General features: G+C 42.7%; 1 protein-coding gene across 1 annotated transcript in view; it reads right to left on the bottom strand.

The window, feature by feature from the left end:
* ogal (O-GlcNAcase like) overlaps positions 1-16,919 on the bottom strand; it is a 133,027-nt gene that overhangs the window by 74,473 nt on the left and 41,635 nt on the right. Inside the window, exons 5-6 of the mRNA XM_076277748.1 lie at positions 15,083-15,213; positions 13,890-14,061 (exon numbers count right to left, since the gene is read on the bottom strand). Of these exons, the coding sequence (XP_076133863.1) occupies positions 13,890-14,061; positions 15,083-15,213 (303 nt within the window). The remainder of the gene's footprint in view (positions 1-13,889; positions 14,062-15,082; positions 15,214-16,919) is intronic.

The raw sequence follows: 16,919 nt of genomic DNA, 5'->3' as shown, positions 1-16,919 counted from the left end.
AGTTGCAAAGAACATAAAAAGTAAATATTCCTTCTTTTACTGTTACTGCTGCCAACACTAAAAGGGAGAAAGATAAAATCTAACAGGTATTTTGAGATAACTGGCTCTGCATTATGTGCCAAAAACAAACAGAGGAAAAACTTGTTTGCCAACTCAAGACTTCAAGGCCATCATGGATATAACACATTTTTGAAAACATCGAAAGTATAAGTATAAGTATAAGTATATATACTCTTTTGATCCCGTGAGGGAAATTTGGTCTCTGCATTTATCCCAATCCGTGAATTAGTGAAACGCACTCAGCACACAGTGAACACACAGTGACGTGAAGCACACACTAATCCCGGCGCAGTGAACTGCCTGCATCAACAGCGGTGCTGAGGGAGCAGTGAGGGGTTAGGTGCCTTGCTCAAGGGCACTTCAGCCGTGCCTACTGGTCGGGGTTCGAACCGGCAACCCTCCAAGTTACAAGTCCGAAGCGCTAACCAGTAGGCCACGGCTGCCCAAAAGGATGGAGGGAGCATAGGATGGAGGCAGCATAGGAGTTATTTCAGATAGGCAAGGTAGGCAAAATTGTGGTGCTTGTCAAAACATTAGCGTTACAGCTGGAATAATGATTATAGGCTGATATTAAAGCTAACACAATGTTTAAAGCCATAAACAACCGTAAATTGGGACAAAACTAAAGGTAACTTTAGGTCATTATTAGGCGTTGTAAAGATATTGCATGTGGATGTTGTATATAGGCTACTTTTTAGGTGACCAACACACAAACGAAACCGGGAAACGGACAAATATTATCAATGCTTTGAATGTTTCAGTGCGTGCACAGGGGTGTCATTCCTGCAAGCGCACCTGTGGCCATGCATGCGCCCTTAAAATAGCATCTGAATAACCGCCACTGACTTTAGACTAGGTTTTTCCTGGTCAGTGGCGGAATTGTTTTCTGAATCTGCAAAATAGCACCAGGGAACGTTTGCACCAGAACACGCCTCTTCTTTTCGCTGAACTGCCCCCAGGAACGCAAGTTAATTTCCTAATTTAATGACCTGAGTCTGTGGAGGAAAATCGTTCAATGCAAAATAGGAATGATAGAAGCGCCAGTGTATAAAGTCAATTGCGCTTGAGTGCACGATAGGGCCCGAAGAATCCATGCATCACAATCGTTCTGCCTGGCACAAAACCTGTCAAGCTTTACCAGCCAACAACATTTGACAATGCAAAAAAACATTATTCTGAAGGATTGCTTCCTGCCACAAGAAGATCCTGCCGGGTTGTTGCACCTGTTAATCATAATATATGTATCTTCTGTGATGAAACAAATGCAGCAGACCATTCTTTCCAGAAGATAGAACTATCCCATCAGATACATGACAAGGCAGTTGCACTGGGGGAAGATTGTATTGTGGCATTCTTTTCAGAGGAAGATCTTGTCACTATTGAGGCCAAGTATCATCGCAATTGCTAAACAGAGTTCAACCGCCGTTACCATGCGAATTGTAAACGAAAAACAGTATCCATTCTCAGAAAAGTCATTTTGAATCATGACACTCCATTCAGGTTTGATGGTTTATTTCCCAAATACAGTATGACTTCTCTTTCCTCAAACTTGAATTGTGAGCCTCCACTTGCAGTGTTCCTGGTCCTCGAACTGCATTCGCAAACAAGAAGGAAGAAGTTGGTCGAACGATGAATATAATCTAAGCGTGTCATATAAGAAGGTCCTCAGCATTGAAGCTAGGCTATTGGAGATCAAATAAGGAACAACGCAGATATAGTTTGACCTACATTTGCGTCAGTGCATATTCACAGTTGCAGCCCTGGATAACCTGGATCATAATCACACATCACATACTGCTACCTTATCCTTTCATGGAACTGGGATTTCACTGTTTCCTACAACACAGAAGCCTGGATTGGACCGAGAATGTCTATGCATAAACTCACAGAAAACAAAAGCAGGCAGCAGTGGACCAATCCTGTCTCACTCATATGCATCCTGTGGGCCAAAATCTAGCCACCCAACCTCAGGTAACTTTTTGTGCAGCCAGTGGCAACTAGTTCATTTGACATGGAGAAACCGCATGAACAGGAATGGATAGCTGCGGTTCATGATACCCTATATGTGGATTCTGATACAGAAAATGGCACTCCAGCAATGTGGTCTTCATTTCATGCTGCTAGATCAGATACTGTTGGACAACCAGAAAAAAAGCATTGAAGCCCTCCTACCACTTCCCAATGAGAAAGCAGCCACCCCAGAAATTATTAGGCATGGAATGGGACTTGTAAAAAGGACAACAGAGCACCTCAAACCCCCATCAAGTCCCTCTGTTAGTTGTGGACCAACCACTCTACACTCTTGCAACGAAAATTCAGCGGACCTTCTCTGAAATCCTTGGAGAAGACAAGTTTGTGGTGATGCTAGGTGGGCTTTACATTGAAATGGCTTTGTGGAGCACCATGGGAGATCTCCTGCATGGGTCTGGGTGGCCTGAAGTATTGAAGGAAGCTGGGCTGGTAAGTCAGAAGCAGCTGGCACATACATTTTCAATTTAATTTCACTTATAGAGTGCCAAAACATGACATGTCTCATGGCGATTTACAGAGTGTTAAATATTCAGAGAGAGCCCATGAGTAACAGGGGCGAGGAACAACTCCCTAGAAATGGAGATACATATAGGAAGAAACCTCGAGCAGATCCACGACTCAAGGGCCAGACCCATCTGCCTAGGATCAGTTACAGGGCAGTACGGTCTGTATACATGATAATGAATAGGTTAGTTATGTGTAGAGAATATATCACTTCTGAAAGCCTCCATTGTAATGAGAATGAGATATGCCCATCAAGTCACTGTTGTAGTTCTTGACAGCCTTCTGAAGCGAGCATACTGGGACAGTGGAACCAAGATGGGCCTTAAGGACTGGATTGTGGAAGTTTCTGAAGAGAGCCCAACATTCAAGTTTTGAGTGCTTGTACACAAGTACCAACAGATCATATTCATGTATATCCGGGCACATCAGGAAGGGAAGTTTGAGCTCATGGTCAGAGAATAACGAGCAGCAAACGTTTATTTGAAAACATGATAAGTAGTGATGCATGTAGTACACTTGTGCGTTTAGGTTTAGCTATCACCATCTGATAAATCAAACTTTTCCCAAAGCCAGTTGGAAGGAGAGTTATAAGACGTCCTTGCCATTTATAAAATTGACAAGACAAGCCTCGTGTTCCTGCTTTAATTGCGTGATGCCCTCGAGAGTTGAGACAACTTCGCGGATAGCTTCTAGCGTCTCTTCCTCCGTCGCCATTGTTGCTATGCTGTTGAACTACAAGCTTCGCTGGACTACAAGCAACTCGGCAGGCAAGTACCGCGTCATCACTCAACTGTTCGCTGATTGCGCGGCCGCACGCAAGCCGTATACTGTGGGTTGGGCCAGACTACGTGCGAGTGAAATCAAATTTTGGCCGGAAGTACGTAGGATGGTAACACCAGGCTAGCTCCCAGGTACCATCCAGGCAGAGTTTAAGGAGGGACACTGGACAATATCCCGAAGCAATTGGCAATTCTCATCCATACAGATTGATCAATCACATGAGCAGGCCAACATTAGGGTGAAAGGAGGCGGTGGCATAATTGGTCTGACAGAGAACCCTGAGATGTTGAAGCATTGGGTTGTGACTTGCCCAGAAATCAGTCATGTTATTGAGCACTTTATCACTGTAGATGAAAACGAATATTGTGAAGGGTTCTTTTATCACAAATCTTCCCCATACCCACCTGCACTGTCACCTGAAGGAGCACTCAACTCTTGCACCAAGTTAGATTTGTTGGTATATATCATGGAATGATGGTAAGAGTAGCAACATCTCTATTGATGAGGAGTTAGTTACGCCAGGTGTTTATGACTGATATTCATTGTCATTGATGGTGGTGTACTGATACATTCTCTTCCTGTCTAACTGTCCAAGGGAAGACCTTTGACTCTTTGATTTCGACAAAGTATTCTGCACAAGAGTTCATTATGACTTCATGACTATCATCTGGGACCAGTATCGTGAACTAACAATCAAAGAAGGCACAAGGGGAAAGCGAGGAACACGCACGCGACAACATGTATCTGGTATGGCCAAAATCCCAGGAGATTGGCGGAAGTTTCTGGCAAACATTGACAACAAGAAGGCACTGTTCTCATTCCTTTCAAATAAGTTGTTAACAGATCGACAGTTCACAGATGTCTACATCACTGCAGCTGATCAAGTCCACCATGTTGGCAGCAGTCCACCAATGGGTCAATGCAACAATGAGGAAGCTGCCACTCCTATCTTAGTACATCTCCTCCATGCCTTCCAAACATCATCACTTGGGTTGGTGCTATTGTAGACACAGATGTGATTGTAATCCTTCTGAGTAATTACCATCACATCAAGGTTGTGAATGCGTCTGCAGAAATCTGGATCTCCTTTAAAGCGGGAAAGACAACCAGAATGATATCTCTGAAAACAATCGCCATAAACCTGGGCATGATTATTATTATGTATCTCCAATTCTAGAGAGTTTTTCCTCGCCCCTGTTACCCATGGCCTTCTTTTCTTTTCTCTGATTGTCTAACACTCTGTAAAGCGCCATGAGACATGTGTAATGTTTTGGCGCTCTATAAATAAAATTAAATTGAAATTGAAATGATTACATGCAAAGCAGGCCAACGGTATTTATCTGTATTTGTGTATTGTGTAAATATATTGTATGAACATTTATAATTAATTCATACATTATTAATTAATCGATTACCGGTAATTGCATTTTTAATTCAGGTCCATGATTCTTGTTCCGAACCCAATCATGGATGGAAGGAAGAGGACTGCAAGCTTCCCATTTGGACCACGCTGCCCCTCACCAAAGATGTATTGATGTACTATGCTCTAATCTCATGAAGCACCTCTCATCGTCACACGCTTCTACAATACTAGTGGCCTAGAACGCCAATGTTGATAGCCAGGTGTGGCTATGAGCTCCACTTACAAAGAAGGAGATGGAGTCATCCATTAAAGCAGCCAAGATTGATTGAACATACAGTTGAATTTGAAGTTCCATTTTGACATTTTGAAGAATGTCAAAAATTCTTTGACATATGTAAAGGAACACGGCAACATTTTGGGAAATTAGCTTATTCGCTGTCTCCTCCAGAATTAAATAAGATGATACACACCGTTCTTATTGTGTCTTAGCTAGTGTTTGACCTTAATAAAACACGGAGATCTCTTCATGGGCTTTTACTGAGAACCATTGCAAACATTACATACGTATGACGTAAGACGCACCATACAAATAATCATAGCCTACCAACAGAGAGGCTATTGCAGGAGCCTGAACCATAACACTCCTCCCTTCTACAATCTACGTTGTATAGAAAAGAAAACAAATAATGCAGATATTCACAACCTACCTGCTTCCAAACAAGCACAGAATGTAACTAGAGATGTAATGGTATGAAAATTGTGGTCACTATAACCGTGAGGTTAAATTATCATGGTTTTCGGTATTATCACAGTATTTCTAAAAGTGTGTTCAAAATGTTCAGAAAGCACTGATAGGCCTACACAAGCTGAAATAGTTTCAAGTGTCCTGTTCACTTTTTTCTTCATGCTTAATTGGCTATGTGCTTATAGCTTAACTTACCCTACCATAACTTGGAGTTTGCTATTTCTGTTATTTGGATGCAATGAGTGAGAACAAAGTAAGCGTTCAAAATAAAACTTTAGGCTACTGTATTCTCCTGATAACGTGAGTGGAACTGATTTAATGTGAACGTGAACATAAAAAGACGCAGAGTGGCTACATGATACAGTGCACATTTTGCGGTGAAAAAGTTCCACCTTTTAAAATCAGGTGTAGCCTAATCCGAATCGTAGTTAAAACCATCAATTAGACAACAGAATTAGTAGGGTACCAGTTTTGTTCCATTGTACCAGGCCTACTGTATGTCAAAAGCAGGCTCGGATGAAGCTGGGAAGGATGAAACACATGGTTTCCACACCGCGGTAATCAACAGTGATAATCATGATGTTTGAAATGAAAACGGTAATTATTATCGTCAACATTTTTATCGCGGTTTACCATTATACCGGTAATCGTTACATCCCTAAATGTAACTATCAAAAATGACTGGTTGACCACTATCACTAACATATGGCCTACAGACTTAATCTGTCTGGTGGGTTTCGTGTTCTCTGTGGATATTTAGACAGTACTATAGTCTCTGATTCCCTCCCCGGTCCTGCATCCCTGTCCAGTTCCTCACGAATGCTCCATGGTTGTGGGTCCTGTGTGTCTGCAACAGTCTGTGTGTCTGCCGCAGTCTCATCTGTCGCCCTGCTGGTGTCCTGTGTGGCTTTAGGCGTTTCCACTGTAGCTCTGCCATGTTCCTGCTCCCTTGATTGTTCTCCTGGTGTCCTTGTCTGTACAGTTTGTCCCCCTGTCAAATGCATTTGATCTATGTGTCGCCGCCACACCATGTTCGGACCCACCTGCACCTCGTAGGTCCGGGGTCCTGTCTGGGCCTGCACTATTCCGTATGCCCACTTTCCACCCCTCCGGTAGTCTCTTACCATGACTTCCTGTCCCGTGGAGACCTGGCGCTCCCGCCCCCCGTGCAGCATCTTTGCTTGTGTATTCAGCACTTTGTTGCATCTGTTTGGCTTCATGAGGTCTAGACGTATACGCAACGTCCGTCCAAACATCAGTACTGCTGGGCTTTCTCCTGTAGTGGCATGTGGCGTGTTCCTGTATGATGCCAAGAACCGAGATAGTCTCGTCTGCATTGTTCCTCCATCCCGTTTGGATGCTAGAAGTCCCTGTTTAAGGGTCTGTACAAACCTCTCCGCCAGCCCATTTGTGGCTGGGTGGAACGGAGCAGAGGTTGTGTGTTTGATCCCGTTCACTGCCATGAATTTTGCAAATTCGTCACTAGCAAACGTTTGTGCGTTGTCGCTTACCAGTTGAAGAGGAAGTCCAAAGCGAGCCAAGACTGTTCTCAAGCACTCAATGGTTTGAGCTGATGTCTGAGATTTTGTGCAAAAAACCTCTGGCCACTTAGAATGTGCATCTATGATCACCAAAAAGTTGTGTTCCTCAAAGGGTCCTGCATAATCTACATGTATTCTCTGCCAAGATTCCGTTGGCCACTCCCAGGGATGGACCGGGACCGGAGGAGGCATGTTGCGAGTCTCTAAGCAGCCACTGCAGTTCTTGGTCATCATTTCCAGTTGTTCATCCACTCCGGGCCACCAGAAGTGGCTACGGGTCAGTAGTTTCATTTTTACTGTGCCCACATGGCCCTCATGTATTTGCTGTAGCACTTGCCTCTGCATTTCTTAGGTATAATCACTCTCATGCCCCATAACAAGCATCCCTGATGTGTGGTTATTTCTTCTTTTCTCTGTAGGTATGGCATTACCTCCTTGCTGCAAATGGTTGGCCAGCCAGTCATAGTATATTCATATACTTCTGATAAGATTGGGTCTCGTCTTGTCTCCCGGTTTACCACCACGCTGGTCAACGGTAACGCTTCCAGCTGTGCTGCATGGAACACCTCCACTGCGTCCACGCGCTCGGTCTGGTCCTTGGCTAACGGCAGTCTCGATAGTCCATCAGCATTCGTGTGTTGTGAGGTCTGTTTATATTCAATATCATACACATGTCCAGACAAGAAGAGTGCATAACGCTGTAGCCTGGCAGCCGTCATTGCTGGGATGCCTTTCTGTGGTCTGAAAATGGACAGCAATGGCTGGTGGTCTGTCACTAGTGTAAAACTTCTTCCATACAGGTATGTGTGGAACTTCTTGACTCCCCAGACAAGTGCCAATGCTTCTTTGTCAATCTGTGAATAGTTCTTTTCTGCACTATTCAATGTCCTAGAAGCAAACGCCACAGGCCTCTCTGATCCATCCTGTAGAACATGTGAAAGAACGGCCCCTAGACCGTACGGCGAGGCATCGCACACTAGCTTGACTGGAAGTTTGGGGTCGTAGTGTATCAGTACTTGTTCTGACGTGATGAGTCCTTGTGCTTCTTGGAACGCGTCCTCACACTGTCTTGTCCAACACCACTTCCTGTTCTTTTCTAGCAGTTGATTGAGGGGCTGCAGGACTGCGGCGAGGTTGGGGAGGAATCGGCGATAGTAGTTGATCAGTCCCATGAATGATCTTAGCTGCGTCACATTCTGTGGCTGTGGTGCCCCAACCACAGCATCTATCTTTTCTTGTGTTTTGTGTAGTCCGCTGCGGTCAATCTCATGTCCACAGAACTGAATTCTGTCCTTGAAAAAATCACACTTCTGTGGATTCACCCGCAACCAGATGCTCATCATCTGTTCGTCCAGTGATGATCATGTCATCCAACAGGCATTGGGTCCCTGGAATGCCCTGTAAATTCTGGTCCATTGTGCGTTGCCAAATGGCAGGGGCTGATGGAATGCCAAACACAAGTCTGTTGTACCTATATAGCCCTTTATGTGTGTTTATGGTGAGGTACGGTCTGGATGTCTTTTCCTCGGGTAGCTGCAGGTAAGCTTGTTTCAAGTCTATCTTGCTAAAGTGACGCTCTCCAGCCATCGCTGAAAAAATATAGTCTACACGTGGCAGCAGATATTGATCCACCTGCAGCTTGGGGTTCACTGACACTTTGAAATCCCCACACAGCCTTACCGAGCCATCTTTCTTTATGATGGGCACCACTGGGGTTGCCCATTCACTTCTGTCCACCTTTGAAAGGATCCCTGCAGCCAGCAGGCGATCTATTTCCGCTCCAACCTTTGGACGTAGGGAGAATGGTACCAGCCTGACTTTGTAGAATGCGGGTGTCGTATCCCTTAACACCAGTTTTGCTTCAACGTCCTTTACCGTTCCCATCTCATCTTGGAAAACAGCCCCATATTTCTTCAATAACTGTTCCAGTCTTTTGTGTGTGTCCATCTCTGTGGTTTTCATGGTTCTCAACAGATTTAACTCACTCCAGTTTAGCTTAATGTGCTTCAGCCAGTCCCTACCGAACAGTGGGGGGCCATTTCCGTTTACTACATATAGTGGTAATTCCTGTGTTTTCTCGCCATATCGAACCTGCACCTGTAACATCCCCTTGGGACTTAGTTTTTCTCCTGAATACGTCTTAAGTATGACGTCTGTCTTCCTCAACTTCATGTTTTTGAAATGTCTCTTGTACATTGTCACAGGAATAATGGAAACTGCTGACCCTGTATCCAATTCCATTTTCAGTGGTGTGTTTTCTATCTCTGGCGTCACCCATATTATGTTAGAGTTTTCTGCTGACACTGTGTTTAACTCCATAGTTCCAAGGAAATGGTCATCCGAATCACTGTCACTTCCCTGTGTCACCTTATGTACTGATTCCTTATTTTTGTCTGTTTTCCTTTGAGATTTGCATGCTGCTTTTATATGGCCCTTGCGCTTACATTTGTGGCATGTCTCCTCTCTAAAACGGCAGTCGTCCGCTCTGTGCCCTTCTCTATTGCATCTATAGCACTTTTCAGTCATACGGTGGCGCTGCTTCCCAAGATCCATTTTATGAAGTTGAGGAGCTGTCTCCGTCCCGTGACCTCTGCTGCTCTGCAATTCTAACGTGTCTCTGTTGGCTATCTCCATGCTTAACGCAATTTGTACTGCCTTCACAAAAGTTAAGTTAGACTCTTTTAGTAAACGTTTCTGTATGTTGTCCCGTCCCAAGCCACACACAAATCTATCTCTGAGTGAATCATTCAAATTAGTCCCAAACTCACAATGTTCAGAGAGCCTCCTTAGCTCTGCCGCATAAGCATTCACACTCTCCCCGTCCTTTTGATCCCGCTTGTGGAAACGAAAGCGTTCTGCGATGACAAGTGGTTTGGGAGCAAGATGGGCTTGTAATGTTGCTACCAAATTATCGACGTCCTGCTGAATGGCTTTGCTGGGGCAGTCTTTGGGCCGATCAAACTTAGCAAGGCAGGTACTTTCTTGTCGTCAGCGACCTCGTTGGCAATAAAGTATTGTTCCAGCCGTTCTGTATAATTTGCCCAGCTTTCTTGTGTGTCATCAAACACCTCCAGTTTCCCGATGCTAGCCATCTTCCTTGCCGTTGCTAGCGGGGCTGGCGGGATTACTCTCAACCGGACTGTCCTTTGGCTACTCTGATTATCTGTTGAGCTCTCACCTTCGGTATCCGACATGGGTAGGCCTATACATTCCTACACCATGAGTAAGTATCTCGTCGCCATTATTGTGTCTTAGCTAGTGTTTGGCCTTAATAAAACACGGAGATCTTTTCATGGGCTTTTACTGAGAACCATTGCAAACATTACATATGTATGACGTAAGACGCACCATACAAATAATCATAGCCTACCAACAGAGAGGCTATTGCAGGAGCCTGAACCATAACAGTTCTTGTCTCTGTGCGTGGGGGGAGGTAAGCTGTAAAAAAGACAGATACCGAAATACTTTTTACCCACTGCAATAGTACTTTATAATGACTCCCCCCTGAGCAGAGAAAGAGAGGAATAATGTTTTTAAAACTAGAATGTAATGCCAGAGGAATTACAATAGTGGATGGAAATCTGCTGGCTTAATGTTGGTGGGGAAATTCCTTGAAAAAAAAAAACATTAAATTACTTAATCTTTGAGTTCATACAAACCCTCATACCAAAATACCTTGTGTGTCAAGGCGTTCTTGAGATATAACACTCAAGGTGTTTTTGACCTTGACATTTGACCTTTGACCTCCAACATCAATTCACTTCATCTTTGAGTCCATACAAACACTCATACCAAATTTCAGGCATGTATGTCAAGGCATTCTTGAGATATCACACTCAGAGTGTTCATTGAGTTGACCTTTGACCTCCAACATCAACTCACTTCATCTTTGAGTCCATACAAAGACTTGTACCAAATTTGAAGCATATGCGTCAAACCGTTCTGGAGATATAATGCTCAAAGCATGAGATATGGCTGTGACTTTTATTTTGACACACGGGAAACACTTCAACAGGATGTGTAGTTTTAGGGAGCACCAGATTGTATGCATTAGAAGCTGAGACGGTTGAATTCACAGGTGACACCTGTGCTAGTGTTCTAATAGAGTGGTGAAGTCCCGCCCCTTCCGTTTGCCTCCATGGGACCTATCTTTCAAAAAAAATTGAATGGCAGTCTATGGCGAAAAATAAATTATTTTCTGGTCCCGGTTGACTTGTGCCTTGAATTACCCATATGATGTTTGTCAATTTTAAAGACAATTTTTCATGTAAAGACATTTGCAGTTTGTTTCGTAACTATTGAATTACAACATTGTGAAAGATCGTAATTCCAACGACTACAAACCCATCAGTCGCGCTAGTGACGTTAGCTCATTCACAGCCACACTAGATTGTACAAGCATACCAGCAACAGGTCTTAATTGGGCTTTCCTTGCCGAAGAAAATACCATGAGTCAGAGGATTAAACACATCAGGTAAGTTGTATTCGTCCATAGACTGTACATTACATACTGTTAAGTGACATAGCAGGCAGCAAGATGCAACCGTTAACTAGCATAACAGCTCTTATCGTTTCATTACGTTGGTGACGTACATCGTTCGAGACGAGAGATGTAGTCCACTGAGTGGATTCGCACAAAACCAACATAACTTTTGAAGTCTATCGAACAACAGTACTTTCTTGACGTGAAAAATGATCTTTTCAATTCACACACATCATATGTGAAATTTGTGGCACAATTCAAACTGGACCAAAAAATAATTGTTATCTCTCCATTAACTCCCGTTCATAATTTTTTGAAAGATAGGTCCCATGGATCGGAAGTAGAAGGGGCGGGACTTCACCACTCTATTAGCCCGGGAACTACTCTGGGAGCTTAACAAGCGCAGCTGCCTTTAGGCCATTATGACATCACAGCCTTTGAAGTTTACAGACCTCTGAAGTTTGCCTACAAAAAAGCTGCCATCTTTGACATCCGGTATCTGGCGATTTTTCCTATGGGAAAATAACATGGGGGTTTTGAATTATCGCACCTGTTAAACTCTCACGGGGATGAAAAAGTCTGAAATGCAGACGTTTTCCTGAACACACTTTTGTCCTCTGCCTTCGAGTGGATACTGTGATCTCCGGTACGTGAAGGCGGCACACTTAGATTTTTGCTACCCCAGAGCTAACTTTCAATGCAACTTGCCATAGGTAGTTAGCTTCAATTAACAACCGGATCTCCTTATATGGGCAAAGATGGCCGTTTTGGTTCTTTTTTGTAGGCGAACTTCAGTCTATGGGGGGAAAATGAGGTTTTTAACATTTTTAATCCCTTATTTCTCAAAAAGTATAAACTTTTTAAAAAATCTGAAATAATAACTCTCTTGCCCCACTCCAGACCTTCAGAACGGTTATTTCAACATGTCTGTACGTTAAGCGGTTAGAGTCGCATTAATTCTTGAAAAGGTAAAAAGAAAAAATGGTTATAATAATAATAAGAAGCCAGGAGATTTCAAGATAGTGGATTCCATCCACTATAATAATTTATATGTATGTACAGTATAAGTACAGTTCCTATAAAAAGTATTCACCCCACTTGGATATTTCCACTTTTACTGTTTTTATAAATGGAATCTTGATCAATTTAATTAGGCCTTTTTTATAATCATTAACAAAAATCCCCTCTTTAATGTTAAAGTGAAAGCATATTTCTACACAGTAATACTGTATTAATTAAAAATACATAATGCAAAATAATCGATTGCATAAATATTCACACCCTTCAAGTCAGCATTGAGTAGATGCACCTTTGGTCACAATGAAAGCATGGAGTCTGCGTGGATAGGTCTCAATTAGGCTTGCACAGTATCCTGGCAACATCAGAGAATGAGACAGTTTCTGTCCAAAAGGCACCAAGATGCTGAGCATTTTCTTCCTAATACCTAATCAACCTCAAACCTCATCATTTTTTAAAATGTTTTATTTATTTATTTATCTTTTATTTTTTTATATATAAATAAACCACCCTCACTGACCACTGACACCATACAGTCATGCTGCACTAATTAGAGATATTACATATCTCCTCTACTTTGTTGTCACTTATGGTTGTCTGTCTCGTCTTAACATGTTGTATATTTATTGTGTTATTGTATTTTATGTATTTTAATTATCATATGTAATGCTCTTTGAGACCAAAGCAAATTCCTTGTATGTGGAAACATACTTGGCAATAAAACCTGATTCTGATTTTGATTCTGATTCTCTAATCTGGCCAACTACACCTATTTTGCATGAACAAAATTCAGGGATAGAGACCATGGAGACGTCATGACGCTGATACTACTTCTACTACACATCGCTGCGTTATTCAGCATATGCTGATTAAAGGGACACCAGGCAAGCCTGATGCTTTTTCTCTGCGAAACTCCCCCTCGCTCGGTCTGAAGCTCTTTTCCTTTTCTTTGCGTCTTCCGTCAAGGGTTTTCGCTGCTTCTTCGCCGGCTCTGCCATTATACACACGTTTGCAACAATCTCTAGCGTTTCGTTAGCCTGCCACTGTGCTGTAAACTGATCCTGCTTCGGTCGGCGGGTAGGATACACCGAACTTGCAAGTGGGATATTATTTCTACAGGCAGTAGGGGCGGGGGCGAGAGAGCCTTCATTCGCCCCGTAATGAGTCATTTAACCATATACCGACTTACGAAGATGATTAATTAACACGAAAACGTTGGTGTCCCTTTAACATGTAAACGGGAATATTCTGTTTCTACTACACATGGAAACATCTTATTCTGAATATTGCCATAACCAGAATATGGCCCTTAATCGGAATATGGTGTGCATGGAAAAGTAGTCATTGACTGCTCTTTTGACTCACCTGTTGGGCAGAACAGGAATATCTTAGGCTTTTTTAGATGCTCATACAGTTCATTGGTCATGTGCACTTGTGCACTGGCCAATGAGCTAAATGCATCTTTATCAGCTGGACACATCTCTGACTCTATGTCATCAAATAGCACAGCAAATGACCTGCACCCAAATTCCCACACCTGGTTGACAAGGACAGTAGGGACAAGAGAAACAAAAAATGACAAAAAACACACAATGAATAATGAATCATTTAAATGACAGGCAAAGAGCAAAGTCGTGCCTAGTGCATGAACTAAAGCTATCATGTGTTGTGTGGGAGAATTGAGCATTAGGATCTTGCTCATAATATTAAATTTGCATATAGCTCGTTCTCACTTTCTTCGCTCTATGCCTTCTAAAATTAGGGCCTTATGCTGATGATTGAACATGCATGCAATCATTACAGTTGGACTGTACCTCTCCCAACTGGGAATTCATTCTCTGAATGCATTTACATTGTATCTTTAACCCTTAAAGGTGTGGGTTTTTGAACATTCTAACATAGGTCAGGTCAAGTCAGGTTACTTTATTGGTACCCGAAGGTAAACTAGGTGGATGCCAACTCCAGACGCATGCGCCATGTGCATAACATAAGATTCTGTTCCGCAACAATTTAAGGTTAGAAAATTCTATGTTGAATTCAATGAACCCAGATATTCTTTAGAACGTTCATTTTCCAACATTCCCGTCACACCGGTGTGACAGTTCACCTTTAAAGGTGCCATGTGTAAGAATTGAGGTAAAAATATCCAAAAAAATGAGCTACACGCATCAAAACAATGAGAAGAAATAAGGGCGATGATGTCATTAAAAAAATGACAAGGTATAGTGCTGAAGAGATATCAACCTGAATTAGCATGCTAAATTACTAGCCACAGCCCGACAGGTGTCATAATACCAGTTTCGGCCATTGGAGGCAGTATGCGGTCAACATAACCGCCAGCCAAACTGCAATACACGTCTCTCGGTTGTTACTCTAGGGTAGACCAACTCACTTTCTGGAGGTATACTGCCCCCATCTTTTATGGAATGTGGAGTATGAATTGATTTTTTTGGCGGACATTATACATGGCACCTTTAAGGGTTAATAGTATATCTTCCCATATCTTATATAATTTTATTGTGCACATGAAATATCTCAATGACATTTGATAGTTGTACCTGGTCTATTTTTCTTTTGAGAGTGGCCATTTCTCTGGGATTTGAGAAAGTGATGTCGAGTCCAGGAGAGATGGCGTATATAAATTCCACCTGATGCTCTTCTGCAGATGCAATGAGATTTTGGAGTTCCCCTTTTTGACAACAATTTAAAAAAAAGTTAATTTAAAATAAAAAATAAAAATAACATGAATTTAAATAGTTAAACATAAACAGATCATAAATTACTTATCTGAAATAAAAGATGAACAACATACTTGGTATGAAAACAAAAACTAAACAAATCGGTTAGCTCGAGATGCTGCACCCAACAGTAGAGCAACCAGGCAGCTACAGTGCTACACTCTGGGGGCATTTTTTTCATACCGACATCTATGAGATCTATGTGAAAAATTGCCAGAGTTATCCTTTAATGGTCATTGGTCACTTTATTAAAGATTTAGATTAGAATATTTTAACACTTGTCTGATTACAAATGGCACAAAGTAAGGATGTGTTTGAATACATTTTAGAAATACTGTTTCATCTGGGGAGCTGTGGTGCTGTAGCCTGGTAAAAACAAGGGGTGCATTTCTAGAAAGGATAGAGCTGGTAAGTCCCGCCCCTTCCACTAACCCCACTGGACCTCTAGGTTGAAAAATCGTTAATGTGAATGTGAGAAAATAATTCATTTTTGGATGTCAAAATACGTTGTCTGTGAATTTTTAATATACATTTTCGTGTAAATGTAACGGATGCCAACTAGTTTAGCTGTGCTTGTACCTGACTTCCCGACGCCTCAAGAGTGCTGCTGGCATGCGAGCCAGTAGCCTGGGCTATTGGCTCAACTGTCAGCACGCTCGCCTCCCGATCCAAGGTGCTGCTGTTCGCGGGTTTGAGTCCGGGCTTGTGCAGGGCTGAATCACGCAGGTTTAACACAACGCAGGTTACATAAAGAGTGCTACAATTTAGCGGGTAGAAGTTTGATACGGTTAGACTTTGTGTGAGAGCACTTTGTGGACTACAACTCTTCGCTGCTTTCAACGCGTTTGATACCTCACGGACACTAGCACACGGATCCCACTAAACATGGCTGTGTCACTTTTGGGGCAGCCGTGGCCTACTGGTTAGCGCTTCGGACTTGTAACTTGTTCACCTCACTGTGTGTTCACTGTGTGCTGAGTGTGTTTCACTAATTCACGGATTGGGATAAATGCAGAGACCAAATTTCCCTCATGGGGAAAAAGAGTATATATACTTATACTTTACTTATACTTCACCGCCTTCTTTCAGGGAGAGGAAAAAATCGCTGAGCGTGGCGAAAATCACTTCAAGTCTGGGCATGTGGAGGATTTCAACTACGCAAGTGGGGAGATGGTCGGCGTTGTCCACGCCAGTCGACGAGAAAGGCGTTATAATGTTTTGGGGAGTCTACTAGCAAACTAGCATGTTGGCAAATTGCTAGTAGCAGCTACTGTAGTCTTTCTCGTTATGTCTTTTCCACAACTGCTAGCCGAAAAAAAAACATACAATATACTGTCAAATTCTTAACATGAAAAATTATATTAAAAATTCACAGACAACATATGTTGACATTCATGGCACAATTCAAACAGGACCAGAAAATAATTATTTTCTCACATTCACTTGCATTGAGGTGAATGTGAGAAAGGTAAGGTCCACTCAGGGGGTCAAGAGCGTGCAGATTAGCTTCGGCATGTTAGCATACGCCATTTTCAAGTATGGCGCGGCATGGAGCATTTGGAACCAGCTCCGTGCACGAAAGTCCGTGTTGGGCACGAGCGTACATGTTAGTGGGCGGGTACCTATCCGGCGGCTACAGCCAAACGTTATTCAGTGC

This window comes from Alosa pseudoharengus, unplaced genomic scaffold (genome assembly GCF_046254945.1).
Source record: "Alosa pseudoharengus isolate Yale_2024_CS ecotype anadromous, Long Island Sound unplaced genomic scaffold, YU_APseudo_1.1 YU_APseudo_1.1_scf_11, whole genome shotgun sequence".
Classification (NCBI taxonomy): Eukaryota; Metazoa; Chordata; class Actinopteri; order Clupeiformes; family Clupeidae; genus Alosa; species Alosa pseudoharengus.
This window is presented reverse-complemented; position numbering and strand designations above follow the sequence as displayed.